This window comes from Marmota monax, unplaced genomic scaffold (genome assembly GCF_021218885.2).
Source record: "Marmota monax isolate L192 unplaced genomic scaffold, Marmota_monax_Labrador192_F-V1.1 WCK01_AAM20220418_F8-fsc00149, whole genome shotgun sequence".
NCBI lineage: Eukaryota > Metazoa > Chordata > Mammalia > Rodentia > Sciuridae > Marmota > Marmota monax.
In genome coordinates this window covers 2,183,998-2,210,111 of record NW_026693170.1, presented here as the reverse complement: position 1 = coordinate 2,210,111, position 26,114 = coordinate 2,183,998, and the positions used below count along the sequence as shown (strand labels likewise).

At 53.9% G+C, this 26,114-nt stretch overlaps 1 protein-coding gene across 4 annotated transcripts; it reads left to right on the top strand.

Moving 5' to 3' along the window:
• Window positions 1–79: 79 nt before the first annotated feature.
• Window positions 80–25,788, top strand: Clasrp (CLK4 associating serine/arginine rich protein). 4 transcript variants are annotated; one of them, XM_046455582.2, is made up of 22 exons: window positions 80–181; window positions 1,070–1,197; window positions 8,796–8,893; window positions 9,465–9,566; window positions 9,772–9,851; window positions 11,832–11,916; window positions 12,973–13,121; window positions 14,001–14,097; window positions 15,124–15,202; window positions 15,285–15,358; window positions 16,841–16,882; window positions 18,892–19,107; window positions 19,223–19,510; window positions 21,590–21,847; window positions 22,151–22,190; window positions 22,521–22,581; window positions 22,714–22,772; window positions 22,851–22,897; window positions 24,498–24,545; window positions 24,666–24,748; window positions 25,382–25,406; window positions 25,647–25,788. In XM_046455582.2, the coding sequence occupies exons 2-22, from the start codon at window positions 1,099–1,101 to the stop codon at window positions 25,687–25,689; spliced, it is 2,073 nt and encodes a 690-aa protein (XP_046311538.1). In that variant the 5' UTR covers window positions 80–181; window positions 1,070–1,098; the 3' UTR covers window positions 25,690–25,788. The 4 variants fall into 4 exon arrangements, 2 of the variants coding, with proteins under 2 accessions (XP_046311538.1, XP_046311539.1); XM_046455583.2 differs by lacking the exon at window positions 24,498–24,545; XR_006854188.2 differs by lacking the exons at window positions 24,498–24,545; window positions 25,382–25,406; window positions 25,647–25,788 and having other exon boundaries at window positions 22,151–22,194; window positions 24,666–24,745.
• Window positions 25,789–26,114: the final 326 nt, after the last annotated feature.

Genomic DNA, 26,114 nt, shown 5'->3' with positions numbered 1-26,114 from the left:
GGCCGCAGAGCCCCGGGGGACCTCCTCTGCCGCCTCCAGGTCCCGCCCACCCAGGACGCGCCCGCCTCAGCGCCGGCGGAAGTGCGTTCGCAACGTACCACCCACCCCTTGCACGGCTCCCCATTTCCGTTTCCGGTGCGGGCCGCGCGCGAGCGCAAGAGTGGGAGGCGGCGACCAGCCGGTGAGTGCAGGCGTCGGGCCCCGACCACTTTGGCTTTCTGGCGGCGTCAACCTAGCTGTCCCCCGGTCTCGGGCTCTCCTGGTGGCGCTGTGGGGTCCCGCCGGGCCTGTGCTCCGACGGCCCTCTGCCCGCAACCCCTTCGTCCTGACGGGACGTCAGGCCGCGCCCCTGGCCGGACGGGGGCCGGATTCGCGTCGTCCGACTCGGCCCTGACCCGGGCCACAATCTCAGTCGCTACTCGTGGGCTCCGCCCCTGTCCACACACACTGACCCCGACTCAGCCCACCCTCTCCTGGCAGCCACCTCCTTCCAGGCATTTTACCTGGATTCCTCTCCCTCCACACAGCCCTTCTTTACCCCTCAGCCCTACTCTCTCTGAGCAGACCCCACGTTCCCCCCCCCCCCAGCAGCATCGTCCATCCACGCCCTTCACCTGTCCTCGACCCCCGCCTGCCCGCCACGCCAGTGTTCCGGTGAAATTTCGCCCTTCCTCCACCTGCTTTCGTCCATATCACTTGCAAGACCGTCCCCGCACCCAGCCCCACGGGTGGCCCCTCTCAGAGCCCTTTCAGCTCAGAGCCCTTCAGCTCTTCCCTTGGGCGTCAGCCCTAGCTGCTCGGGGTTCTGCCTCAGACATTCCGTTCCACAACCTTTCATCCCCACTCTGCTCATGGAATCTAGGACACTCCTTCCCTGAGGTGCTCTCGCCAGTCACCTAAGGCGCTGTCAGAATGCTCAAGCTCCTGGGTCCGAGCTGTCAGGGATACACTTGAGCATCAGGCCCTCAGATCCCGGCCTCAATTCTCTTCCCCCTAAGCTGAGACATGGCACCACTTGTTAGTTGACTGGTTCTGCCCATCTGACACTCCTCATCCCCTCGTCCCCTAGGTTGAGGCCTCAGGCTTGGCCTCACCACAATGTGGCACGAGGCTCGGAAGCATGAGCGGAAGCTTCGAGGCATGATGGTTGACTACAAGAAGAGGGCAGAACGGAGGCGGGAATACTATGAAAAGATTGTGAGTGACCCACCTTTTGTCTGGGGTGGGAGATTCTCTGGTGGGTGGAGCCCTGGTCATCCAGGTAAAATTTGGTTGTTCATGGACCTTTATTTTATTATATGTGATGCTGAGACCCGAACCCAATGCCTCACATATGCTAGACATGTGCTCTACCACTCAGCCCCAGCCCCCCTCATTGTTTCTTGAGTAGGATCAACAGGGAGGGCCTGAGGATGTATGTGTGATAGCATACAGTTTGGGGCAGCCTCTGAGTGCAGATGTGGCATTGGCAGGAAGAAGGGAGGACTTTGTAACACTGAGCAGTGCAGACACAAGACTGCCTCTTCCACGTCGAACGTCATCTGTGTTGCGTATTGCTGTGTTCCTGGGACTCTAGAGTGTTCACCACTCTTGAGGTTTGGTTTGGCACAGAGTAGCCATGCCATCAGTATTCACTAAGTGACATCTGACCACTTCCCTCTCCTGTTTGATGCTTCAGTTGCTTTTGGAGAAAAAAAAACAAACTCCATGTCTTGACCTACAAAGCCCTTGTGGTCTGTCCTCTACTGGCCTCTCCGCTTCTTCTTGGACAGTGCCATTGGCCTTTTTCCACTTCTGCCACCACAGGGCCTTGGCCTGTAATTCCTCCCCTCACTGTTTAACTCCTCCTTGTCCTTGGGTCCCCAGCTTGAAATGGGCCTGTTTACCAGGTTCAATTCTGTTAGATGATTTTGCATAGACACTCTATGTCACTGTGCGGCCTCCTCTTGTTCTCCTAGCTTCTGGTTCTCTCTCTTCCACCATCTTTAGAGGGCCAGAGAGGTGTTTTTGTTTATTTGTTTGTTTTGTTTTTTTTGTTTGGCAGTGGGCTTGAACTGAGGGGTGCTTTATTGCTGAGCTATATCCTCAGTCCTTTTTATTTTTGAGACAGGCTTTCACTAAGTTGCTGAGGCCTCCTGCCTCAGTTTCCTGTGTTGCCTGGATCACAGGTGTGCACCCCCTCAGGAAGATCTCTCTAAAGCACAAAGCTAACTTTGTCCCTTGCTCAGAAATCTTTCTTGGCTCCCTAGTGTTCAAGCTCCTCACCACAGCCTTTAGTGTGACACTCCCCCCACTCCCCTCCAGTGCTGGGGATGGAGCCCTGGGCCTTGTGTATGCTAATCAAACACTGTACCACTTAGTTACACCCCTGCCCACCATGGGCTGGCTTTTGCTCCAACCTCTATAGTCATGCCACTGCATTCTGCCTCATTACTTTTCTTAAGCCATCGTGGCCTCCTTGCCATTCTGCCATTTGCCCAAGGGTTCTGACCACAGGACCTTTGCATGACCTCTTCCCATCCTGGTTAACTTCTGTTCATTATTAGATCTCATTCTTCAGGGAAGTCTTATCTTGACCCCAAACTGAGTTAGATGTCCCCTATAAATGCCATCATAGTCCACTGTCCTCCTTTGTGGAATGTAACACATTTGAAATGTATATATAATATAAAGCATATTTATGAATGTATACATATACACACCCCCAACTTTTTGAGATTGGAACTAGGTATTTTTGGATCACATTTACATCCCAAGTTTGGACCTAGCAAATGTGGTTTGAAAGAAAAGACAAAGAAAACAGTATTAACAATAGTAGTTGCCACTTAATTGCCCCTTCTTTGGCACCAGGGAGGGTTTTAGATGTGTGGATTTTTTTTTTTTTTGTACTGGGTATTGAACCCAGCGGTACTCTTATCACTGAGCTTACATTTCAGCCCTTTTTATTTTTATTTTGAGACAAGGTCTTGCTAAGTTGCCCAGGCTGGCCTAAAGCTTGTGATCCTCCTGCCTTAGCCACCTGAATTGCTGGGATTACAGGTGTGTGCCACTGCCCCTATCTGTGTGGATGTTTTTGAATCTCACAGATACTCAGAGATCAATGCAGGTTGCTCTTATCCCACTCTGCAGAGAGCAGGAAGCTTCAAGAGCTCCTTGCTTGCTATGTCACCCAGGAAGGATCCACTGGGTGGTGAGAAAGACCATCTCTAGTGGTACCAGAATAACTTGAATGTGACTGATGGCAGGGCATGGATCTGTGTTGGTCATAGTTGAGGCCCCAGCAGTGGGTCAGAAGCCACTTGCATTCAGGCAGTAATAGCTACCATTTATTATGGTGGTATGGTGTGCCAGGCTCCCTGCCCACTGCTTTGGTACATCCTTCCTAGTTCTTCCAGTAGGCCTGAGAGGTAGGCAGCAATGATGCAAAGGTGATGAACAGAGGAGCCATTTCTGTTTGGGATCTAAGCTACTTGTTTGTGGTTCTGCTGCATACAGATTCTCTTTCCTGTCTGAGAGAGCTGCTCGGGTTCTAGTCATCGTGTCTTTATCCCATCCAGCAGAGAGGAAGAAGGGAGAGAAAAGGGACAAAGTTGAGTTGCTCATGTTAGTTAAGAAAGTTCCTAGATGTTTTCCCATGATCCTTTGCCCATATCCCATTGTCTGGAAAGTAGTCCCATGGTCACCTACAACTCCAGGGAAGCTAAGAGGTGTAGACTTTGTTCTGGGTGGTCTTGACCAGGTATGGAGTTCTGTTATTACCAAAGCAGGGGATTGGGGATTATCGTCAGTTAACGGAAGACAAGAACAGCTCCCTTGAGCTAAGTGTGATGGCTCATGCCTATAATCCTAGCAATAGGCTGAGGATCACAAATTCAAGGGCAACCTGGGCAACTTAATGAGACCCTGTGTCAAAAACATGAAGGGTTGGGCGGGGGTTGTGGCTCAGTGGTAGAACACTCACCTGGTTCAATCCTCAGCACCACATAAAAGTAAATAAAGTCAAGGCATTGTGTCCGTCTACCACTAAAAAACCCAAACAAACCATAAAGGGCTGGAGTGGTAGAGCACCCTTGTCCTCAGTACTGCCCAGAAAAAGAAGAAAATAAAACCAGGCATGGTGGCACACAGCTCTCTTGCAGATTTCTTAGTGTTGGCCATGTAGACCTCTGAGTGTGAGCCTGCCTAGAGGAATCACTGTCCAGTAAATATTACCTCTTACTGTCAGTGACAGTAATTGTGGTAGAGTGGTAGCATAGAGCTGGAATTTTGATCCAGGCCAAGGGGTGGCAGAGAGGAAAGAAAACTCAGGAGGCCTGGGATTCTGGGCTTCCTTCTTAGCAAGGTGCCTCCCAGCTTGATTCCCCTCAGGACAGTGGTGGTGGCATCCCCCCACTGCTAGACTGGGAGAACTCTGAAACAAGTGTTTGTGAGGTGCTTTGTGGTACAGGCCTGTACAAGCAGCCAGTGTCCCCGCATAAGAACGTGATCTGCATTCAGAAGTGTGCTGCCAGGCTGTGGGAGAGGGCTGGCCAGTGGCTGGTGGCTGCTTTGAGGAGGGGATGGGCTGCTTACGCAGGCCCCCCATCTTCTCGGGCTGAGAGAAGAGGCTGAAGGGCATCTGTGAAGAAACTGAGGGTGGCTGATGGGCTGAAGGAGTGTGTCTGGACACAGCTGCTTTCTCTCTTCCTGATTTGTCCTTGGTGCCTCCTCTCTCCCTGTTTCAGTTTGTACCTGACTCTGGTTCTGTCATTGCTCTTTAGTCAGTGGTTTGATTAAAGAAACAAAGTCCTCTGTTGACATGAAAATGGGAGATAAGCAGATGGCCTGCTGTAGGAAGGTCCAGGCTGGCTCCCCAGGCTGGGTCAGCATTCCCCTAGGCTGCACTGCACATGCTAGGTCATTTCTGTGTGGGACAGGTCTGTGTCCCACACAGCACTGTGAACCAGGAGGGCAGGGCCGAGGTCATCTCAGTCATTGCTGTGCCCTAGCATAGGGCCTGCTACATATTGGTGCCTGACAAAAAAGTTGAGTTAGCAAGTGAATGAATGAACTCCTCTGACCCCACCTGATCCTAGAAGCAGGGTGGTCTTAATGATTCAGAGTAGATTTTGGGATGGGTGCAGTGGTACATGCCTGTAATCCCAGTAACTCAGGAGGCTGAGGCAGGAGGATCGAAAATTCAAAGCCAGTCTCAGCATCTTAATAAAACCTTGTCTTAAAGTAAAAATAAAAAAGGCTGGGGATATGGCTCAGTGGTTAAGTGCCTCTGGGTTCAATCCCCAGGACCACAAAAACAAGGAGATGTTTTGGAAACTTGGGGCAGGTGCTTGTTCTCGAACTGAGCAAAAAGAAAGTAGATTTTGGCAAGTTGGCAGGGTAATTCAGTGGTAATGTGCTTGTCTACTGTGCATGAGACCCTGGTTGATCCCTGAAGCACCTGCTAAAAAATGAAGGGTTTAGATGATTTTTTTTTTTTTTTCCTTTTTGGTACTGGGGATTGAACCATGGGTGCTCTACCACTGAGCTACATCTACCCAGACCTTTTTTTTGATACTGAAGATGCCTCATGCATGCTTGGTGTGTATTCTACCACTGAGCTGAGCCCCAGCTTGGATTTTGGGTCATGAAGAGACGTTTGTGCACCAGTAGCTCACATGGCCGAGTGCTATTGTAAATAATGTTATAGCATTATTTACAACAGCCAAGAGGTAAACGCAACCTAACTGTCTGTTGGTGGATGATTGGATAAAGACATTTTAATGTATGTACTTACAATGGAATGTTATTCGTGTTTATAAAATTAATCCTTTCCATTTGCTACCTTGTGAACATTATGCTAAGTGCTAAGCAAAATGATCTAGTCACAAAAAGACAGTACTGCAGGATTCCATTCACAGAGGTAACTAAAACAGTCAGACACTTAGAAATAGAAAAAAGAATGATGGCTAGAGGTGGGGAAAGGGGAGTTCAGAGGGTACAGAGTTTTAGTTTTGCAGGATGAGAAAGATTTAGAGGTTTGCATAGTTAGCACGTAAGTGCATCTAGTTAATACCATCATACTGTACACTTAAACGTTTAAGGGCTCGGTTGTGTTCAGAACATGGACAAGGCCCTGGGTTCCATCCCTAACACCACAAAAAAATAAAATAAAAATAAAAATTTAAGCCAGCCATGATAGCACACACCTGTAGTTCCAGCTACCCAGGAGTCTGAAGCAGGAGGATTGCTTGAGCTCAGGAATTCAAGACCAGCCTGGGCGACAGAGTGAGATCCTGTCTCAAAATCAAAAATAGAAAGGGTTGAGGATGTAGCTCAGTGGTAGACATTGCTTAGCATATGTGTAGCCCGTGTTCCGACCCTGGCAATAGAAAAAAGAAAAAAATGGGGCTAGATTTTTGTGCTTTAATTATGTGCTTTTTACAATAACAAAGTTACTCTAAAATTTGAGAAAAAAAGTGAAAATTAAGGAGTCAATGTTGGAGTCATGCCCATCTGGGTTCAAAACCAAGTTCTTATTGGTTCTGTGGCCTAGGCATGTGGGTCTTTGCTCTGAGCCCCACTTTCCTCATCTGGTATTTCTCCCTGGTTGACTGAGGAAATGTAAAATGGTGCTCAGCTCAGTGCCTGTCTTTTAATATGGTTCATTGACTTCCAGAATTTGCCAGCAGAGCCAGGCCCCAGACTCTGGGATTTTATTCCCAGAAATCAGTGTTTTTTACTTTTGTGATACTGATCTCGTCAGGGTTTTTTTCCTCACTTGCCAGATTCCATATGGTGTCCTTGAGTCTTGGCTGTGGGAACTGGGCCATTGGCCTGGAGCAGCCCCAAGAGCGCATTGAGCTTTGGGTCTTAGGCCTGCCGGGGCGGAGGGAGCTGGATGTGCTCGTGGCCTGACCTAAGGAATTACAGGAGCAGGTGATGCACAGGGTGAGGGTTGGAGTCCAGCAGTGCTGCCCCAGCTGGTCTTGAGCGTGTCCCGCCTCAGTCTCTTTTGGTGTGGAATTGGGAGCTGACATGGTGCCTGGTGCAGAGTGAGTGCAGAGCCAGCCTAGCCGCCGTCAGCTGTAGTCCTCAGATGCCCTCAGCTCTGCAGTCTCAGGATGTTCCTGCTGTTTGCTGAGAGGGGAACCATAAGGAGAGGAAGCCTTGGAAACTTGGGGCAGGTGCTTGTTCTTGAGCTGAGCGGCTTGGTCTCCTCTCTTGGTGAGGATTAGCTCTCCCTTCCTTATTCTGTGCTCCTGAGTGTCCTGTGGGCCTGGCCCTGGGGACAAAGCAGTGAACAAACAGATCCCTGCCTCCCAGGAGCCGGTGCTGGTACCTGTGCTGGTGTGGGAGGCGGTTGGGGGCAGATGCGCGAGGAGAATGCAGGTTGAGGGGGTAGAGTAAATAAGGGGGGCTGGAGAAGCGGTGTAGACAGGGTGTCAGGAAGACTCTCGAGGGAGACCCAGAGTAAGCAAGGGAGCAGCCGAGGCTGGTGAGGGGGAGTGCAGGCATGCCAGGAGGCTGGCATGGGCTGCAGCCTTGAAGAAACTTAGCAGTGAGTGGTGGGTGCTGCTGCTGCTAGACTTCTCCCTTTCCTGTCATTGTTGTGATGACTTGGACTTGTGACCTTGGACCAGGGCTCAGACTGGAGGGCCATGGACTTGGGACATTCTCCCTTGTCGCGGTGTTATGTTGAGGAAGTCTGTACCACACGGGTCCCTGGTGTCAAGCGTGCAACTGTCTCGGTGCCTTCTGGTGTGCGTTGTGCAACCAGCAGTACCGTCAGCGCTTAGCAAAGTTCCTTCACCCCAGAGGGCAAGCCTGTCCCACAGCAGCCTGTCCCCTTGCTCCTCACTGCCAGCTCTAGGCAGCTACGCGTCTCCTCTGTCTCTGGTTTGCCTGTTCTGGACGTGTCATGTAAGTGCAATCCTGGGGTGTGTGGCCTTTTGTGATGTGCTTTTTCCCTTAGCCCAGTGCTCTCAAGGGCGTCAGTGTCTCTGTTCAGGTGGCCGAGTGCTCTTGTACTGTGTGGACATACCCCATTTTGTTTTTCATTCATTGATGGACATTTTAGATTGCCTTCACCTTCTTCCTTTTATGAATAATGCTGATGTGAACATCAGAGTACAAATATTGGAGTACCTGTTTTCTCTTCTTTTGGGTATGTATCTAGAAGCAGAATTGCTGGGTCATATGGTAATTCTTTATTTAACTTTCTTTTTCTTTTTTGTTTTTGTGGTCCTGGGTTGAATGCAGGGCCTCACACATGCTAGGCAAGTGTTTCTCCACCAAGCTGTGCCCCAGCCCCGCTTACCCTTTTGAGGAATTGAATTTCTCCACATTTGTGTCAGTACTTGTTTTTGTCCTTTTCATTTCAGCTTTCCTAGTGTGTGAAGTACTACCTTGTGATTTTGATTGGTATTTCCCTGGTAATTAAGGATGTTGGTCATCTTCTTCTGTTTCCCAGTCTTGTTACTCTGGCCCAGGCTGAAGTGCTCACACCTGGTTCTGTTGGGAGATGAAGAGTTGCTGGGGCTGGGGGTGTGTAATATTCTAGGCAGGGGCATGTCAGTACTGTCTGTGCAGAAGATTGGTCCAGAGTTCAGATCCCTCACCACTGTCTAGGAAGGAACTGGTGCCCTGTTCTAGGGTTAGGTGGCCCCGTTAGTTAAGCTGTTGCTGCTCTGCAGGTTGGTTTGCCTCTGAGGTGTGGCCCATTTGACATTAGAGGCCAGGTCACCCCTCAACTTGATTATAGGGATGGGACCTGAAGTTCACTGGGTGGTGACCTCTGTTCTGTCTACCCCATGCAGAAGAAGGACCCAGCCCAGTTCCTGCAGGTGCATGGCCGAGCCTGCAAGGTGCATCTGGATTCTGCAGTGGCCCTGGCCGCAGAGAGCCCGGTTAACATGTGAGGCTGCCGTGGGGGCAGGAGTATGTCTGGGACTGGGGACTGGGCATCAGAAGGAACTAGGAGGTGGTGTGGAGTCAGCGGCAGAGATTCTGGGATATAGACAGGCCTTTGGGAACTCAGGCAGGAGAGTGAAGGTGACAGTGAGGGAGCATGTGGGGTTGGGATGGTGGCCCTAGCTGGACTTAGAAGGGGATGGGTGGGACCAGGCCGGAGGCTCAGAGGAAGCAAAAAGAAGGTAGGTTGCCAGAGTGGGGTGCAGGGTGACAGGCTCCTCAAGTAGCCCTTAGTACCTGGCTTATGTTCTCTGCTGTTGCTTGGTCCTGAGAAATGGAGCCCCATTCTCCCCGCTGGGCAGATGGTGGTTTCTTCAAGGTTCCAGGAGCCTGACTGTAGTTTCAGAGTGCTTTGCAGCATCAGGGACTAAGAGCTGGGAGTGAGGGTAAAGGCCACGCTATGGGTATCAGGGGCAGCAGGCCAGGCTTTCAAGCACCAGGTGGCAGGGAGCAAGTGCTTGTGTCCAGTGGCCCCTGAGCTCTTTGCTTCCCTGCTCTCATCCTCCCCTCTTCAGGATGCCCTGGCAGGGGGACACCAACAACATGATTGACCGCTTTGATGTCCGTGCCCACCTGGACCACATCCCCGACTACACCCCCCCACTGCTCACCACCATGTAAGCTGCCTCCCCAAGGGGTTGCCTGAGGAACCAGCAGCACGTGTCCTTGCCCCAGCCTGCCTGTCACCTTCCTAGGAAGGAAGCGTGCAGGTGGGGAGGAGCACTCTCCCCTCCCTGAGCCTGGGTGCTCCGTCCCTCTTCCTGCTGGCTTGGAGTGGGATCCATCCCTCCCTCTGATCTCAAGATCTTGACCTCCCCAAAGCTCCCCGGAACAGGAGTCAGACGAGCGGAAATGTAACTACGAGCGCTACCGAGGCCTGGTGCAGAACGACTTTGCTGGCAGTGAGTGATTTGGGCAGGGAGTGGGGAGTGGGGGGTCCCTGGAGACTGGAAGACCTAAACAAGTTTGGGAAGAAAAGCGTCCAGGTACTTTCTACTTAAATGACCTGCTGTTCTGGTCATAGCTCTGTCAGAGGCTTGCTCTGTCTCCAGGCCTTTGTCTCTCGATTGGCCCAGAGGATGTTAGCTGAATCAGACATACCTGCCAAAGTCACCTCCACATTCCTTATGCTCCGATTCTATACTCTTTTTTTTTTTTTCTTTAAAAGAAGAAATGGGAAAAATAGCAAGCACATGTGTATTTTTCCTTGCTTGCATCCGTGAGATTGTCAGGACAGAACAGGAAATTTTGCCTTGTTTTAAATGACTTATCAGACAGCATTCGGCAGTTTGCCAGGTGTCCGTAGACATCCAGAATTCTCCAAAGCCAGCCTTACCACTGTTACCCTTCTACTGTGTAAAAGCAGAGGCTTGGGGAGGCGGCTGCTTCTTCTTCTGGGCTGCCTGGGGACGTGGCACCCAGCAGACTTGTGTTTTTTTGTCCCTATTATCTGTTATCCCTGCACAGTCACCAGCAGGGTCGGGTCGGGGTGGCATTCCACTTTACAACAGGATGTTGAGGCTGAGTGGTGTCAGAGGAGCTGGGGTTCTCCCTGCGTTGTTGACCACCGCTGCTTCCCAATGGAGAGCTCCCCGCCCATATCCCACCAAGTACCGGAGGTTCCCCTCTTGGTCTCCCTGAGCCCTCTGCTTGGTTTGTCCACACCAGTCCCTTACCTGGAGGGCTGGCGGGTCAGGCCCAGCTCTAGGCCCACACACCAGGCTCCACACGGGGCTCTGCTCCCTTGTTTGTTTCTGGGGTGTTCAGAAGTTGCCAAAGTGCTAGAAGTCACTGAGGCCTCGGAATCAGGGGAATCTGTCACTGTTACTGTCATTTTTACCATCACCCGAGGTCATGTGGGTTCTTGGAGGTGTGATTTCCTTAGCTCTGTTTCTGCATTCACTCATTTAATTCCAGAACAGTGAGGGCACCTGGGACTGGCTGGTGTCGTTCTGGGGTCAGGAGCCTAATAGGGGAGAGGGAGCAGCAGCATAGGCACAGAAGTGGTGGTAAGGACAGACTAAGGTGATGTTGTAGCAGATGGCACACTGTTCTCTGAGGAAAGGTAGGACAGGGTTTGACTGGCATGGTCAGTGAGGGATAGAAGGTGCTTCCCAGGGAGGTGAGGGGCCTTGCAGGGCTCCAGGCTGGGCACAGAGGCTTGGGGTGGGCACTGGAGGAGACAGCCCATGTGGCTGGGGCAGGGCGGGCCATGGCGCTCAAAGGAGGCAGGTCAGCAGGGCCCTCTCCTGGGCCGTGTAGAGGGGGCAGGAGTGGGAAGGTGTGCTAGAGCACAGCAGGGCCGTGCTGCTCCCCAGATAGAATAGCCAAAGCCTGCGGAGGGAAGGAAGTACTCACCCAGGCTCCCACAGTGAGTCTGGGGCAGGGGGATAGGAAAGGCTGGTATGTTGTGGAGCTCCCGGAGGAGGAGGGTGTTGGGGGGCGAAGGAGTGCCTGGATCATTCCAAACCACATTTAAGCTGAACCATGGGGAGGCACTACCCAGTGGAGTGGTCTGTGGGTCTGTTGGGGTCCAAGTAACTTCTAGCACTCAGGAGAGCAAGGTCCAGCCAGAGGCCTTCATAACTGTAATAATGGGAGCAGTGTCCAGGTCCCAAGTGCTCGCTCTGCCTTACGGAAAAGTAAATTGAGGCACAGTGGTGTTAGATCACTTAACCGTAGTTGCACAACAAGTTAGTGGTATAACCAGGGCTGTATTGTTGCTGTGTCCCACCAGAGGGGTGTGATTATCTGGAGGTGACTCTGCCCTTGGCTGCACTTGGGTTGCCCCTGCCCTCCTGCACCCCACTGCATTCTAGCGGCCCCCTGGACTCCCCAGCATCCTCCACCCCGCCTGATACCCTGTATCTTACTTGCTGCAGTCTCAGAGGAGCAGTGCCTGTACCAGATTTACATTGACGAGTTGTACGGAGGTCTCCAGAGACCCAGTGAGGACGAGAAGAAGAAGTGAGTCAGGGTTGGGGTGCTGCAGGGTTGGGGGAGCAAGGAGGGCTTCGAGCCCCACCAGGCTCAGCCTCTTCCATCTTCTGCATCACAGTCTCACCAAAGTCGAGGACAACACTCGGCACACAGTAGGTGCTCGTGCTCAGTCAAGGTGTAGAAGAGGAAGCAGTGGCTAAGGGACAGGGTTTGCCAGAGGCTTTCTTTCTTGCTGCTTCAGTAGGGTGGGGGGCAGCCCTGGGGGTCAAGTACAAGAGAGGGTGTCCCCTCGGAGTCTGATGTGCTCCTCTGTGAACAGGAGCTGTGAGGGGTGCAGGAAATCAGGTTCAACAGTGCGCTTTCCTGCTGCCTGCCGTTGTCAGCAGTAGCTGATGGTACTCTGGAGAGCTGGTCTCAGAGTGGTGTCCCTCAGGGACTGGCCTGGAGGACAGAGGCCCTAGCTGACACAGCTTCCGGGGTGGGCATCTCTCCACAACAGCTGTGGGCAGTCCTGTTGTCCTCCTTGCCCTCCGCCTGCACATTTGCTTGGCCCTGCCAGAGGCTCTGTCCCCCTCCAGGGTGGCTCCTGCTTTGTCCCTTCACGGTAGTTGAAAGCCTGGCTCCATGGAGGTGCTGCCCTCAGCTGTTCCTTCCCTCCTGCCCCTGAGGTTCCCCTGGTTCCTGAGCACTGCTGCTTTTTCCATAAAAGAGTTTTCATGGGGCTGCACTGGGTGCTTCCAGAAGTCTCTGACCTCACCCGTGACCCTTTCAGGATAAGGCTGGCACTGAATGGTGGCAGGGAACACTGACTAGATGAATTCAACCATGGGCCCTCACAAGGCCCCTGCTGTGCCCTGGGCCCTATCCTCACCGACTCTTGGTCTAGTCAGGGAGACAATCCTATCCCCTGGTAATAATGACCCAATGTGGGCAAGGCTGGAGACCCAGCCTGGAGGGGTGGGTAGGAAGGGACATGCAGCCTAGGCTGACCAGAGGGTGCTATGGAACTTGAGAGGCCAGTGGCCTTCCGTGGCCCTTTTCTCTGCTGGGCATTGCCCTGGCTCACAAGGTCCCCCATCCCAGGCTGGCAGAAAAGAAGGCTTCCATTGGTTACACCTATGAGGACAGCACCGTGGCCGAGGTAGAGAAGGTAGCAGAGAAACCCGAGGAGGAAGAGTCCCCGGCCGAGGAGGAGAGCAACTCGGACGAAGATGAGGTCATCCCCGACATCGGTGGGGTCCCCTCTCTGCCCTCCCCACCCACAGTCCCTGGGCATCGTTTTTGTGTCTCGTCCCTTACCCTCTCTGGGACACCCCTGCTTAAGAGCCCTCTTGTCCCCTCCCTGATCCAGGACACTCCCGCCTCCTGCTCATCCTTGTGTCACCCATACCTCTGCTCCCAGCCCCCTCTGTGCTTCTCTGGCTTCCCGTGTCTAGGACACTGTTCTTATGGTGTGCTCCCCACCCAGGTGTAGGTTCCAGTGTCTTCCCTGGGGTGGGCTTCTCCCTGCCTTTCCTTCCTGTTCCCTTTTTCCTCTGGGAAACAAGCGTTCATCCTTGGGCAGAGCTGCCCCTCATCCCCCAGCATCTGTTGGCCCATCTGCTCCAGGCCCTGGCAGGTTCCCCTCCCACCTAATAACAGCAAGCTGACCGCCCGCCTGTCCCAGTCCTCTCAGCCTGGCCTGCACCCTGCCGGCCGCCTGTGTGTTTATTCTTGGGCAGAGCCAGACGTCTAAGTCCTTCCTCCCTCCTTCCATGTGTTTGTCACCCACCCAGCTCCTAAATACCTTCCACCCACACCCTGCCTCCTGCTCACCCTGTCTCCCCCACCATGTCCATCCCCCTGCTCTCCTTCCTCCGCACCTCACTCATCCATCCACCCACCCACCTGCTACCTCCCAGTTCTGTTTCCCCAGCCCCCACTGCCCACTGTGTGTTTGTTGGCTTCTGGCCAATCCCCAGGCCAGCCTGGGGGAGCTGAGCTGAGCCAGCCCCTCCCTGCCAGTTCCTGCAGGCTGGTGGCTCCCTGTCCATCCTTCTTCACGGGGCACTGCCCCTTCTTCCTGTCCTCTCACTTGGCCTTGGCTCCTGACAGCCTTTCTCTTGGTGCAGACGTGGAGGTGGATGTGGATGAACTGAACCAGGAGCAGGTGGCAGATCTCAACAAACAGGCCACAACCTATGGCATGGCTGATGGGGACTTTGTCAGGTGAGGCCTGTTGCCGACACCACCCTACCGTTTGGATCCCAGCCTGGTTTCTCTCTGTCCGTATCCCAGGTACTAACAACTGTTTGCTCCTGAGCCTAAGGGTTGGGTACTTATGACACAACTCTGCAGAAACTGAGTCTGCACCCAGAATTACTTAGCTTGGCATGCTCAGTAACCCTTTTTGCCGTGCCCCAGGGTAAATCTGCCTGTTGAAGCTGCCCCGGTTCGTAGCCTGGTGTACAGCACCCCCTGGTAGAGTGGCTTCATTCACTGGGTCAGTCCCTCAGCCATTGCTGCTGAGCCTGTCCTTGGGCCATGCCTGGGCCGAGCTCTGCTTTCATCCTGAGGAATGGAGCAGTGAACTGCAAATTGAGTAAACCCAGGTCTAAACACAGCACCTCTGTCCAGAGCCCTCTGTGACTCCCACCCCACTCAGGAGCAGCCAGCATCCTCGCCTCTGCCACAAGGCCTTACCTGTCTGGTCCTCTGTCCCCTCCCTTACCCCAGGTCCTTCCACTCTGCCTATCGCTTCTGCCCCGTCTCTGTGGCCTCTTACTTCGCAGAGGCCTGAGGCCATCTGACCATGGGCCCGTCCATCTGCCATTTACTCTGCTCTTCACCCTGCCTGGCATCTGCACAGCCTGCTTCCCAGGTTCCTCTCAGATGTCATGTTCTCTGTGAGGCTTCCCAGTCTCTCCACTGCAGTGTGTAGCTACCCCTGTCTGGATCCTGTCCCTTCCTGTCCCCTCCTGTGATCCATGTTTCCTGTCAAGCTTGGTGCCATCATAGGGACTATGGTCTGTATTCCCATGGTCACTGTCCCTTCTTCCCTAGTGTGCCAGCCCACAGAGGGGAATCTTGGTGCCTAAGCCAGCACTGGGCACATAGGAGGTGCTCAGTAAGTTATATTGATGGGAGAGTAGGCACCACCGGAGGGCATGGGCCCTCGCTTTCACTGAAGCCTTTGCGAGGGCCAGCTCCCCTATGACCTGTGCCCTCCATGGGAATTCTCATTCCCCTCTGCAGGATGCTTCGGAAAGATAAGGAGGAGGCAGAGGCCATCAAACATGCCAAGGCCCTTGAGGAGGAGAAAGCCATGTACTCGGTGAGGTCAGGGCCAGGGTGAAGGGGACGGGTGTGCCTCAAGGAGTGCACACTCCTCACCAGTCTGGCATGCCCCTGCCCAGGGCCGTCGTTCCCGGCGCCAGCGGAGAGAGTTCCGGGAAAAGCGGCTGAGGGGTCGCAAGATCAGCCCACCCAGGTAGGGCGTCTCCCCTCGCCTCTCACAACATCCCACCAGCATTAGTCTTGGAGGCTGCAGGGAGGAGGGGGCAGGGCAGGTCCAGGAAGGCTCTCTGGAGACAGACTTGGATCTATTCCTGGGGGGCATTGAAAGGCCTGAGGTGAAGGTTTGGTGGCAGGAATGACTTTGAGGGGCATGTGGACACTTGTTCATCTGCTCCCCTCACCTGGCTGGACTTGGGGCTCTTGCCATATTCCCCAGGAGCCAGTTGAGAGTTGACATCAGGCTGCTGCTAGGGATGGCTGGTATAATTGAGGCCTGAGCTGGGAGACAAGGGCAGGACTCTAGATCCTGCTCAGTTCTGGAGCCTAGCCACCTCCTCAGTCAATAGTTGGATAAGCAACTCCCTTCTCTAAGCCTGCGTTCTCCTTTGGAAAATGGTGGCTATTACTTTCCAGGAGAGAGGATTGGGCCAGTATCCACATGGAGGTCTTGGGGCAGTTGGGCATGGGGGTCTATGTGGTAGGCCTAGGAGCCCCAGGCAGACCCATGCCTCTTGCCACACATCTGTTGAAGCCAGTGTTTGAGTGTGGCTGCAAGAGGTGAATGACATGTTGTGGCTCAGGGTTTAGTGTGGAAAATGTTCATCAAAGGATGGTGCTGAGCTGGACATAGTGGCGTACACCTGTAATCCCAGTGGCTCAGGAGGCTGAGGCAGGAGGATTTTGAGTTCAAAGCCAGCCTCAGCAACTTAGCAAGGCCCTAAGAAATTCAGTGAGACCCTATCGCTCATAAAAGTACAAAAAGGGGCTGGGATGTGGCTCAGTGGTTAAGTGGCCCTGAGTTCAATCCTCGGTACCAAAAAAAAAAAAAAAAGAATGGAATTGATTCTCACCATCACCGTCATCAGCACAGGGGCACATGTCAGTGTCATGGGTAAAGCACAGGCTTAGGGTCATGGGCCTGGGTTTGGATGCTAGCTCCCTTCATTTATGAGCCTTGTGACATGAGGCAGGTGACTTCATCTCTTGGGCCTGAGTTTCCTTGGCTGCAAAAAGTGAATGATCAGAGTTGTTACGGGGAGCCACCAAAATAATCTATATTCATCACTCAGTGCCTGGCATATAGTCCGCAATTAAAACTCAGCTGTTTCAGTCTTATCATTCTTATCAATAAGTCAGGACCTCGTTGAAATTATGGATGTGGGATGGGAAGGAGGAACCCTTCTAGACTCAGGTCAGGAGACAAAGCAGGGCCAGGGCTGCTGAGGTCCCTATTGCTTGGAGTCAGGGAGGATCTGAGATATTGTTGGGGGGTTGGGCCCTGGCACTCAGATCTGATGTGGGGATAGATGGAGGAACCAGGGCCAGACTCATAACCTAGGGAGAAGCCCCCTCACTATGCCAGCTCCCTGGCCTTGTATACTGAGACTGGGGACTAAGCCTGGTACTGTGCCTGTTTAGATCACCTGCCCTCACTCCTACCCCCTTCTCTCCATAGCTATGCTCGCCGAGACAGCCCCACCTACGACCCCTATAAGCGGTAAGTTCCCACCGTCCAGGGAGGGCCACCATTCAGCCCCCTCTGATGGAGGGCACGGAGGTGAGGCAGACCAGTAGGAAACCCCTTGAAGGCCAACCTCTAGTCACAAACTGCATGGCTTACTCTGTGAGGGTTCATGGCTCTGTAACATTTTTGTGTTTTCCCTTTTTTTTTTTAATTTGAGTTTCCTTAAATTTTTTATTTAAACATAATAGTTTTGTGGTAAACACAGTCAAACATGGCAGAAAGGTGTGACTTAGAAATCAAGTGTCTCTTTAATCTCAACTCTCAGAAATACCCAATAGGAATAGCAGTGGCTGAGCCTGTGTGCTTGTCTACGGTGTGGCCTGGGCAGGGCCTGGGGGTCAGGTCTGTCTCACCCCGCTTCCTTTGTCTCCTGCAGCTCTGTAAAGTCCAGTTGCATTCAGAGTGGGAGTAAGGATGGGGTCTTCCTCAGGGACTGAGGCAGGCTCAGTGAGCCGAGGCGCTTTTGGCTTTCTGTGAAATCAAAGACCGACCAGGGCTGCACACACTCTGTATTTTTTACAATGGAATTAGGCTGCACTTATTTTAGACCTTGCTCTTCACCCATCTACCTTTATTGAGAAGAACTTTCAGGAGAAATACAAAGATCTGTTCATCCCACACCTGTGATCCCAGTGGCTCAGTAAGCTGAGGCAAGAGGACTGCAAGTTCAAAGCCAACCTCAACAATTTTTTTTTAAAAATATTTATTTAGTTGTAGATGAACATGCAGTATCTTTATTTATTTTTATGTGGTGCTGAGGATCGAACCCAGTGCCTCACACATGCGAGGCAAACACTTTACCACTGAGCCATAACCCTAGCCCCTAGCCTTAGCCATGTGGCTCAGTGCTTAAGCACACCTGGGTTCAACCCCACTATCTCCCACAAAAAAAAAAAAAAAAAGATCTGCTCCTTCCATCTTTTGTCTTTTTGTGGTGCTGGGGATAGGTGGAACCCTACCCCTCCTACATGGTAGGCAAATGCTCCATCACTGAGCTCTGTATCCAATCCTTTTTATTTATTTTGAGACAGGGCCTTGCTAAGGTGGCCAGAGTAGCTGAACTATAAGGTGCACCACCTGGTTTCATTGTTTGTGTTGGCGGGGGACTGGGGATGAAACCCAGGGATGCTCTACTACTGAGCTTCATTCCTAATTGTTTTTATTTTTTGAGACAGGGTCTCACTCAGTTGCCCAGACTAACCTGGAGCTTATCAAGGCTGGTTCTGATACTCCTGTCTCAACCTCCTGGTCACAGGGATTACAGGCGTGTGTGTCTCTGTGCCTAGCTTCATCCTTTTTTTTTTTGTACCAGGAATTGAACCCAGAAGCACTTAACCGTGGAGCCGTATCTTCAGCCTTTTTAGTTTTTGAGGCAGTCTTTCTGAGTTGCTTGGGGCCTCGCTAAGTTGCTGAGCCTAGCTTTGAACTTGAGATCCTACTCTCAGCTTCCCAAGCTGCTGGGATTACAGGCCTGTGCCACCACACCCAGGAAGCTCATCCTTTTTCTTTTTTCTTTCTTTTTCTCATCTGTGTGTGTGTGTGTGCTTTAGATGGACAGAATGCCTTTATTTTATTTATTTTTATGTGGTGCTGAGGATCAAACCCAGTGCCTCACGCATGCCAGGGATCGAGCTACCACTTGAGCCACATCCCCAGCCCCGGTCGTCTTTTTGTGTGTGTGGTGCTGGGGATTGAACCCAGGGCCTTGTGCATGCGAGGCAGGCACTCCACCAACTGAGCTCTGTCCCCAGTCCCCGTCATCCATTTTAAATAGCCACATAATGCCAGAAATTTTCTCGCATTTCTTTTCTTTTAAGCGTTCTGTGGTGGTGGCGTCCTCACAGGTGGCCATCTCCTCGGCCCTTCCACCCTTTCCATGCTTCCCTGTGCCTGGGGCCGTCATTTCCCTTGCGCTGTCTCCTCACTGGATAGCAGGCTGGAGAAGCCTGGGCCCCTGAACCCTTCTTCCTGTCTGCCTGCAGGTCCCCCTCAGAGTCCAGCTCCGAGTCCCGCTCCCGCTCGCGCTCCCCGAGCCCAGGCCGGGAGGAGAAGATCACCTTCATCACCAGTTTTGGGGGCAGCGATGAGGAGGCAGCTGCAGCCGCTGCTGCTGCTGCCGCATCAGGGGCCGCCACAGGGAAGCCCCCTGCGCCCCCTCAGCCTGGCGGCCCCGCACCGGGACGCAATGCCAGCGCCCGGTCGGTAACGCTCACGCTGCCCGCCCTATGCCCCGGCCGTCGTGGGAGGGCCCTGGGGCAGAGGGGGGCCCCAGCCCAGGCCCATGCTGACTGGCCCTCCGTGCCTCGCCTGCAGCCGGCGCTCCTCCTCCTCTTCCTCCTCCTCTTCTGCCTCGAGGACCTCCAGCTCCCGCTCCAGTTCCCGGTCCAGTTCCCGCTCCCGCCGCGGTGGGGGCTACTACCGCTCCAGCCGCCATGCCCGCTCCCGGTCCCGCTCCTGGTCCCGTTCCCGATCCCGTTCCCGGCGCTACTCCCGGTCTCGCAGCCGTGGCCGGCGACACTCAGGTGGGGGCTCCAGAGATGGACACCGCTATTCACGTTCGCCTACCCGGCGCGGAGGTTATGGGCCCCGGCGCAGAAGCAGGTGCGTGAGGTCATGTGTATGTGGGGGCAGACAAGCGGCATGGTTCCGCATCCCAGGGAGGCCAGGCTTGGGGGACCTGGCCAGTCTGAGGGGTCAGGCACAGGCCACTGTTCTTTCTTAGGAAGCTCTGGGTTTGTAGGGAGAGGCCTAGGTGCCTGCTCTGTTCAGGGGGTGCCAGGCCAAAGACAGTGGGGCAGAGACATCACCATGTGCCTCTGTCACTGCTGTTAGGAGTGCCTATGCCCTGGGAGCAGAAGTCATGGATGCCCCAGTGTTTCCTGCAACTTGCAGTGCGGGACCCAGGAAAGTGGGGAGGCGTTGCTACATGTGTGGGTGCAGCTGGGGAGGGAGGCAGAAAAACTAGGGCTCCCTTTGTGGAGGAGGTAAGGTTTCAAGCAGCACTGAAGCCTGTTGAGGAAATAGTCACCAGGGATCAGAGCATCCTTTCCCTGCCAGTCCCCTTACATGGTGAGAAGTCTGATTTAGACAGTGAGAGTGGTGGGGGGAGGTGGGCTGCCCTGTGCCATTGATGAACTCCGGGGTCCTGCCTTCTTCATCAGCAGAACAGAGCCAGGAAGGCATTCACCTCCTTGACTTTTGCAGAAATTTGACAAATGAGCTGAGTAGAGCACTCAGAGCAGGGCCTGGCCCTGGGTACGAGCTGTGACTGTCATCAGTGTTATCGCCTGCGTTGTAGAGTCTACTGCACCGTCAGCTTTGTGCAGGCGCCCCTGGTGTACTGGCAGCTTGTGTTCCCTTGGTGGGCTCTGGACCCCAGCAGCAGGCCTGGTGTTGCCAAGTGTTCAGTTTTTCAAGAGAAGTTGAGAGTCTGGATATTTATTTATTTACTATTTTTTGGTACTGCAGATTGAACCCAAGGGTGCTTAACACTGAGTCACATCCCCAGCCATTTTTACTTTTTATTTTGAGACCAGGTTCCACTAAGTTGTTGAGGCTGGCTTTGAACTAGTGATCCTCCTGCCTCAGCCTCCTGTGTTGCTAGGATTATAGGTGTGCATCAAATGTGCCTGGCCGAGTCTGGATTTTTTTAAAAAAAACCTGTATTATTGTCATGTTCTAACAAAAATAATAAAAACAGCTACTTTTCATTGAAAAAAAAACTTTATTATTTATTTTTATTTATTTATTTATTTTGAGAGAGAGAGAGAGAATTTTTTATATTTATTTTTTAGTTTTTTTCGGCAGACACAACATCTTTGTATGTGGTGCTGAGAATCGAACCTGGGCCACATGCACGGCAGGCGAGCTCGCTACCGCTTGAGCCACATCCCCAGCCCCTATTATTTATTTTTATGTGGTGCTGTAAATACCCATGATGGATTGGACACAGTGGTGCATGCCTGTAATCCCAGCTACTGGGGTGGCTAAGGCAAGAGTATTGCAAGTTCAAGGCTAGCCTCCGTGGCTTAGACCATCACAAAATAAAAAAATGAAGAAAGGGTGGAAATTTAGATCAATAGTAGACACTTGCCTAGCATGTGTTATGCCGGGTTTGATCCCCTGTACCACAAAAAAAATCAGGATGGCCCTGGCAGAGCAGGCTTGTGTGGCTTGGCACTGGCTTGCAGGTCATCCCACGTGGTCTGACCCAGGGTAACCACAGGAGCAAGACTGAAGGAGGGAAGTAAGGCTTGGTCACACTGATGCCAGCCTGAGGGCAAGCCCCTGCTCAGAAGGTGACAGGGCTGCGCATGCTCACTCCTGAACTTGCGGGTCTGTGCTGGAGACTGGTGCGACCCCACCCCCGCCTCCTGTAGCAGGAGAACACCCTAGGAAACTATGTACCCCACCTTGGGATGGTTATGGTATGGGGCGGAGTCCTGCCCACCCATAGGTTACATCCCCAGAAGTCACAACTGGGTGTCTAATGAGGACAAGGAGCGAGTCAGATGCTGGAGGCCTGTTTACCAGGGGACAGCTTGGGGTTTCTGGGATAAAGCAGAGGATCACATCTGGACATACAGGACCTTGCAGGTGGACTCCGGTGTGCAAGTAGGGGGTGAGTGTGTAGAGTTCCCGGAACCTCACAGATGTTCTCCTATCCCCACTGTACCCTAGGAGCCGCTCCCGCTCAGGGGACCGATATAGGCGGGGTGGCCGGGGCCCCAGGCATCGCAGTAGCAGCCGCAGTCGCAGCAGCTGGTCCCTCAGCCCTTCCCGAAGCCGAAGCCTGACCCGCAGTCACAGCCGAAGCCCCAGCCAGAGCCGTAGCCGCAGCCGCAGCCGCAGCCATAGCCAGAGTCACTCACCATCGCCCCCAAGGGAGAAGCTGACCCGGCCAGCAGCGTCCCCTGCTGTGGGCGAGAAGCTGAAAAAGTGAGCAGGGATCGGGCTGGGGAAGAGGGTTGCTAGCCTCAGGTGGGGACTGGAGCTCCCTTCCCTCTGAAGGGAACTTGGTCCTACTCCCGGAGGTCTGGGTGGGACCTGGCCCTCATCCAGGGTTGGTCTAAGGACACCGCCACATGGAGGCTCTGCCTTTGGGGTGGGAACCTGTCCCTTTGGGGTCAGAGGGGGACAGGGTCACTCCCTGTGGGATCTGAGGTCACGACCTTGGCTCCTGGGGGCTGTGCTGGGGCTGTGGGGTCAGAGGTGGCAGTTGCCACTTCTTCCTCCCACCAGGACCGAACCTGCCGCTGGTAAAGAGACAGGAGCTGCCAAAGTCAGTAAGAATTTGGAACTCGCCCGTCTAATTCCCGCCAGCAGCAGTGCCCAAGAGCTGGGCCCGGTGGGCCTGCAGGGGGGCCCGGGTGGGCCGGGAGATCCCGTCCCAGGGATTGAGGAGGGAGGGGGCCAAGGGATCTGCCTTCAAGAAACCATGTCCCCTCCCTGCCTCACTGTATATTGGGGCTCCAGTGTCCCTGAGCCTCTCAGAGCCTTGTGGCAGGTGTTCACAGCCTGTCCCTTCCCCCACAAGTCCCAGGCTCTTGCCTGAGGTGGGTTGGAGGCTCCGGGACACCCACCCCTCCTGCCTCTTCTCCCCCTCCCCCAGCCCAAGCTGACGCCGCAGGAGAAGCTGAAGCTGAGGATGCAGAAGGCGCTGAACAGGCAGTGTACGTCCTTCCCTCCCCTGAGGAGGAGGCTGTGTGCCTGCCCCGCCGCCCAGTGCTGAGGGCCCAGCCCACTTGGTGGGGTAGGAGGGTGGACTCCAAGGGAGTCCTCAGCCATGCTCCTTCCTTCTGCAGTCAAGGCGGATAAGAAGGCCGCTCAGGAGAAGATGATCCAGCAGGAGCATGAGCGCCAGGTTAGGGGGAGGGCGTGGGTGGGGTGCTGCTCAGGTGGGTGCTGGCCTGGCCATGCCTCACAGCTGGCTCTGCCGTAGGAGCGGGAAGATGAGCTGCGCGCCATGGCCCGCAAGATCCGGATGAAGTAAGGCTGCCCCCCACCCTGGCCTCCTGCCGCCACCGGCTGGAGCCCTGCCCAACCTCTGTGGGTGGATGAAAGTCGGCCCTCACTGGCCCACAGGGTGTGCCTGGCCCTTTGGCTCCTCTCCCTCATTCTGCTCCCTACATCGCCCAAGATCGCCTCCTTTGTTGTCCTCTTGGCCCATGGCGGTTCTCCCGATGCCCCAACCCCTCACCTTGCACAGGCTTCCATGACTGTCCCACCCAGAGCACCCTGCCCTGCTGCCCTTCTCCCGCACTGGGTGTCTCGCTGAAGCCTGCGGTCTGCTAGCCAGTCCTATGGCAGGTGCCTGGCACCTGGCCTGCTGCTGGGGATGGGCTTTTCTCCTCTGTCTGCTTGCTTCTCCTGCAGTGTTGTGCTGGTCAGGAGTTCTGAGCTTGGGTCACAGACTTGATCAATTTCAGCTGTGCTTCTCTCTGGTCATGTGGCCCTGGGACTCTCTCAAAACCTCACTTGATACTCTGAAGTAGGACAGTCCAAAGTGTCTACCTCGCTGGGCAGACCAGGAGGTAGTGTCCATAAGACTTCGGCTTGCCTAGGACCCATGGGCAGAACTGGGGGTGCAGCTGGGCATGGTGGTGCAAACCTGTAAACCCAGTGTCTCTAGAGGCTGGGACAGGAGAATTGTAAGTTGGAAGCCAGCCTCAGCAATTTAGCAAAACCCTGTCTCAACAAAAGGGGGGCAATTGGGAGACAACTCAGTGATAAAGTGCCCCTGGGCTCATTCCCTAGTACCCCCCCAAAAAAAAAATAAATCCCTAACTTCTGGCAGCAAGGCTAGCTCTGAGCAGTAGCACTGTATGTGCAGCAAAGAGGGGACTCCGTTGTTGTGGTTCCATCCCGTTGTTGGCTGTGAGTCTGTGGGTGAGCAGTGTCCCATGTCTGAGGTGGGACTTCCTCCTCTGTAGGCAGAGGTGGTGATGCTCCCATGCCCACGGGGTCTCCTGCAGGGCTCAGCACGGTGTCTGGTGGGTGGGAAGGCCTGATGCTTGATGCTCAGAGCTGCTGCTGTTCCCATTTTTTTTCATTGTTGTGTGTTGAACTTCAGAGGATGCTTTGTGCTGCCATTAGCAAGTGGAGGAAGAGTTGGGCATGGTGGCACACACCTGTAACCCCAGATACTCGGGAGGCTGAGAATGGGACCCCAAGTTCGAGGCCAGCCTGGGCAACTTCACAAGGCTCTGTCTCAAATAAAAGTGTTTGGGGGCGTGGGGCTGGGGATGTAGTTCAGTGGTTCAACCCCCCAATACTGCGGGGGAAAAAGTTGAAGGGTTGTCAGGGACTGGGGTCCGTCACACTTAGCCACCCAGTACTGTGGGCCTTTGTCACATTTGATCTTGTTTACCCATCTCCTAAATAGAGAAGGAATCCTCAACCCCAACATAGGCTTGTTGGGAGGATTTGGCATGATTGGGGCCAGGCATGGAGATGGCACCCAATAAACACAACCATTGGTTGCCAGTCCTGACCACTCAGAGGGTGTGCATGTCCCCAGAGTGTGATGGAAATGATAGCAAACTGTCTGGCCTACCTTGGGTGTATTTGACCAGGCTTTCCTTGCCAGGGCCCCCTGGAACTCCAGTCCTGACTGCCAGCCAGTGTCCATTTCCAGGTGGGGACAGCAGTACCTGCCCCCTTGGTTTAGGGCTGTATTTGACTCAGGTGTCACATAACTGGTGTTCATAGCAGGTGCTCACCTCACCCCCTGGTTGCCTCCACTTTCTCCCTGCAGAGAGCGGGAACGTCGGGAGAAGGAGCGAGAAGAGTGGGAGCGCCAGTACAGCCGGCAGAGTCGCTCGCCCTCCCCTCGCTACAGTGAGTGCACCTACTTGTCATTTGGAAGAGCTAAGGTACTTTCAAGGCTGGAGGGCTCTGGGGTGTTAAAAAAAAAGAAGTCAAGAGCTGGGCATGGTTGCACATGCCTGTAATCCCAGTGACTCTAGAGGCTGAGGCAGGATTCCAAGTTCAAGGCCAGTCTCAGCAATTTATTGAGACCCTGTCTTAAGATAAAACATGGATTGGGACATTGCTCAGTGGTCAGGTGTCCTTAGGTTCAGTCCCCACCATCAAAAAATGTTAGCCCAGTACAGTGGCACTTATCATCCTGGTTACTCAGTTGTACGAGGCAGGTGGATCACTGAGCCCTTGGAGCAGCCCAAACCTCATAATGAAAATAAAAACAAGTGCCAGGCAGGATCACACCAAAGACTACGGCACGTTCCCATTCACCATCTATAAAGTGGTATGTTTGAGGTGCGAGCTTGAATGTGGGCACAGGTGATGGCTGCAGACAGCATGTCTGCAGCACCCTGGTGGACTGCAGGAAGCGTTGGTCACCTCAGTTGGAGACAGTATGGGAATAGCCGCCTTAAGGACCCCATTCCAGGTCAGGGAGGAGTCCTTGGCCCTGGGCAGGGGCTTAGTCTCCACTCATCCTTTCCTTTCTAGGTCGAGAATACAGTTCTTCCAGAAGGTAAGGCAGTCTGCCTGGCTCCCTAGGGCAACCCTCCACTGGCTGGGAAATTACTTTCTTGTACTTGGGTGGGAGGTATCACCCCTATTCCCCCATCCTGCAACCTAGAGTGGGGGGTGCTGGCATCATTGATTGATCGGGAGACCACCCAGTGCAGGCATTGCTGCACATGCTCACAGCAAGGCTGCGTCCTGACCTGCCGACCCCCATCCCTACCCACTACTGCACTTCTCTCTGCAGGCGCTCGAGGTCTCGGTCCCGAAGCCCCCATTACCGACATTAGGCAGAAGAATAGGGGACAGGAAGGGGGTGGGGCACAGGACTCAAGCTGTGATGCTGCTGGTTTTCTCTAGTGAAATAAAAGCAAATGTTATTTAATGCCCTTCACCTGGCCGTGTGTCATCTGTGGGTTGGTGCAGGGCCTTCAAACCCCACTTTGAAGCACACTAAGCTGTGTGTTCCAGAACCCAGTGAGGCCTGCTTAGGCAGGGGGCCTGAGCAGGTAGGAGAGTTCTGCCCACATGTGTGGCCTGGAGGACCCACCCAGCACTCTCCATGTGGAGGATGGGCCAGGACTCTGTGCCCAGGGGCCTCTGGTGACAGGTCCAGGCTTCTCTCCCCGCCCTCGCTGCCCTGGCCTCACCCATACCAAGAACCGGGAGCACGGCTTTCTGTGCCAGTCCTGCTGTGCCCCAGGCACTGGGGGCT

Coding starts and splice junctions, on each gene's coding strand:
- Clasrp (XM_046455582.2), top strand. CDS start 1,099: ATGTGGCACGAGGCTCGGAAGCATGAGCGGAAGCTTCGAGGCATGATG. Junction 9,852..11,831: donor GCAGAACGACTTTGCTGGCA/GTGAGTGATTTG, acceptor TACTTGCTGCAG/TCTCAGAGGAGCAGTGCCTG. Junction 14,098..15,123: donor GCTGATGGGGACTTTGTCAG/GTGAGGCCTGTT, acceptor TCCCCTCTGCAG/GATGCTTCGGAAAGATAAGG.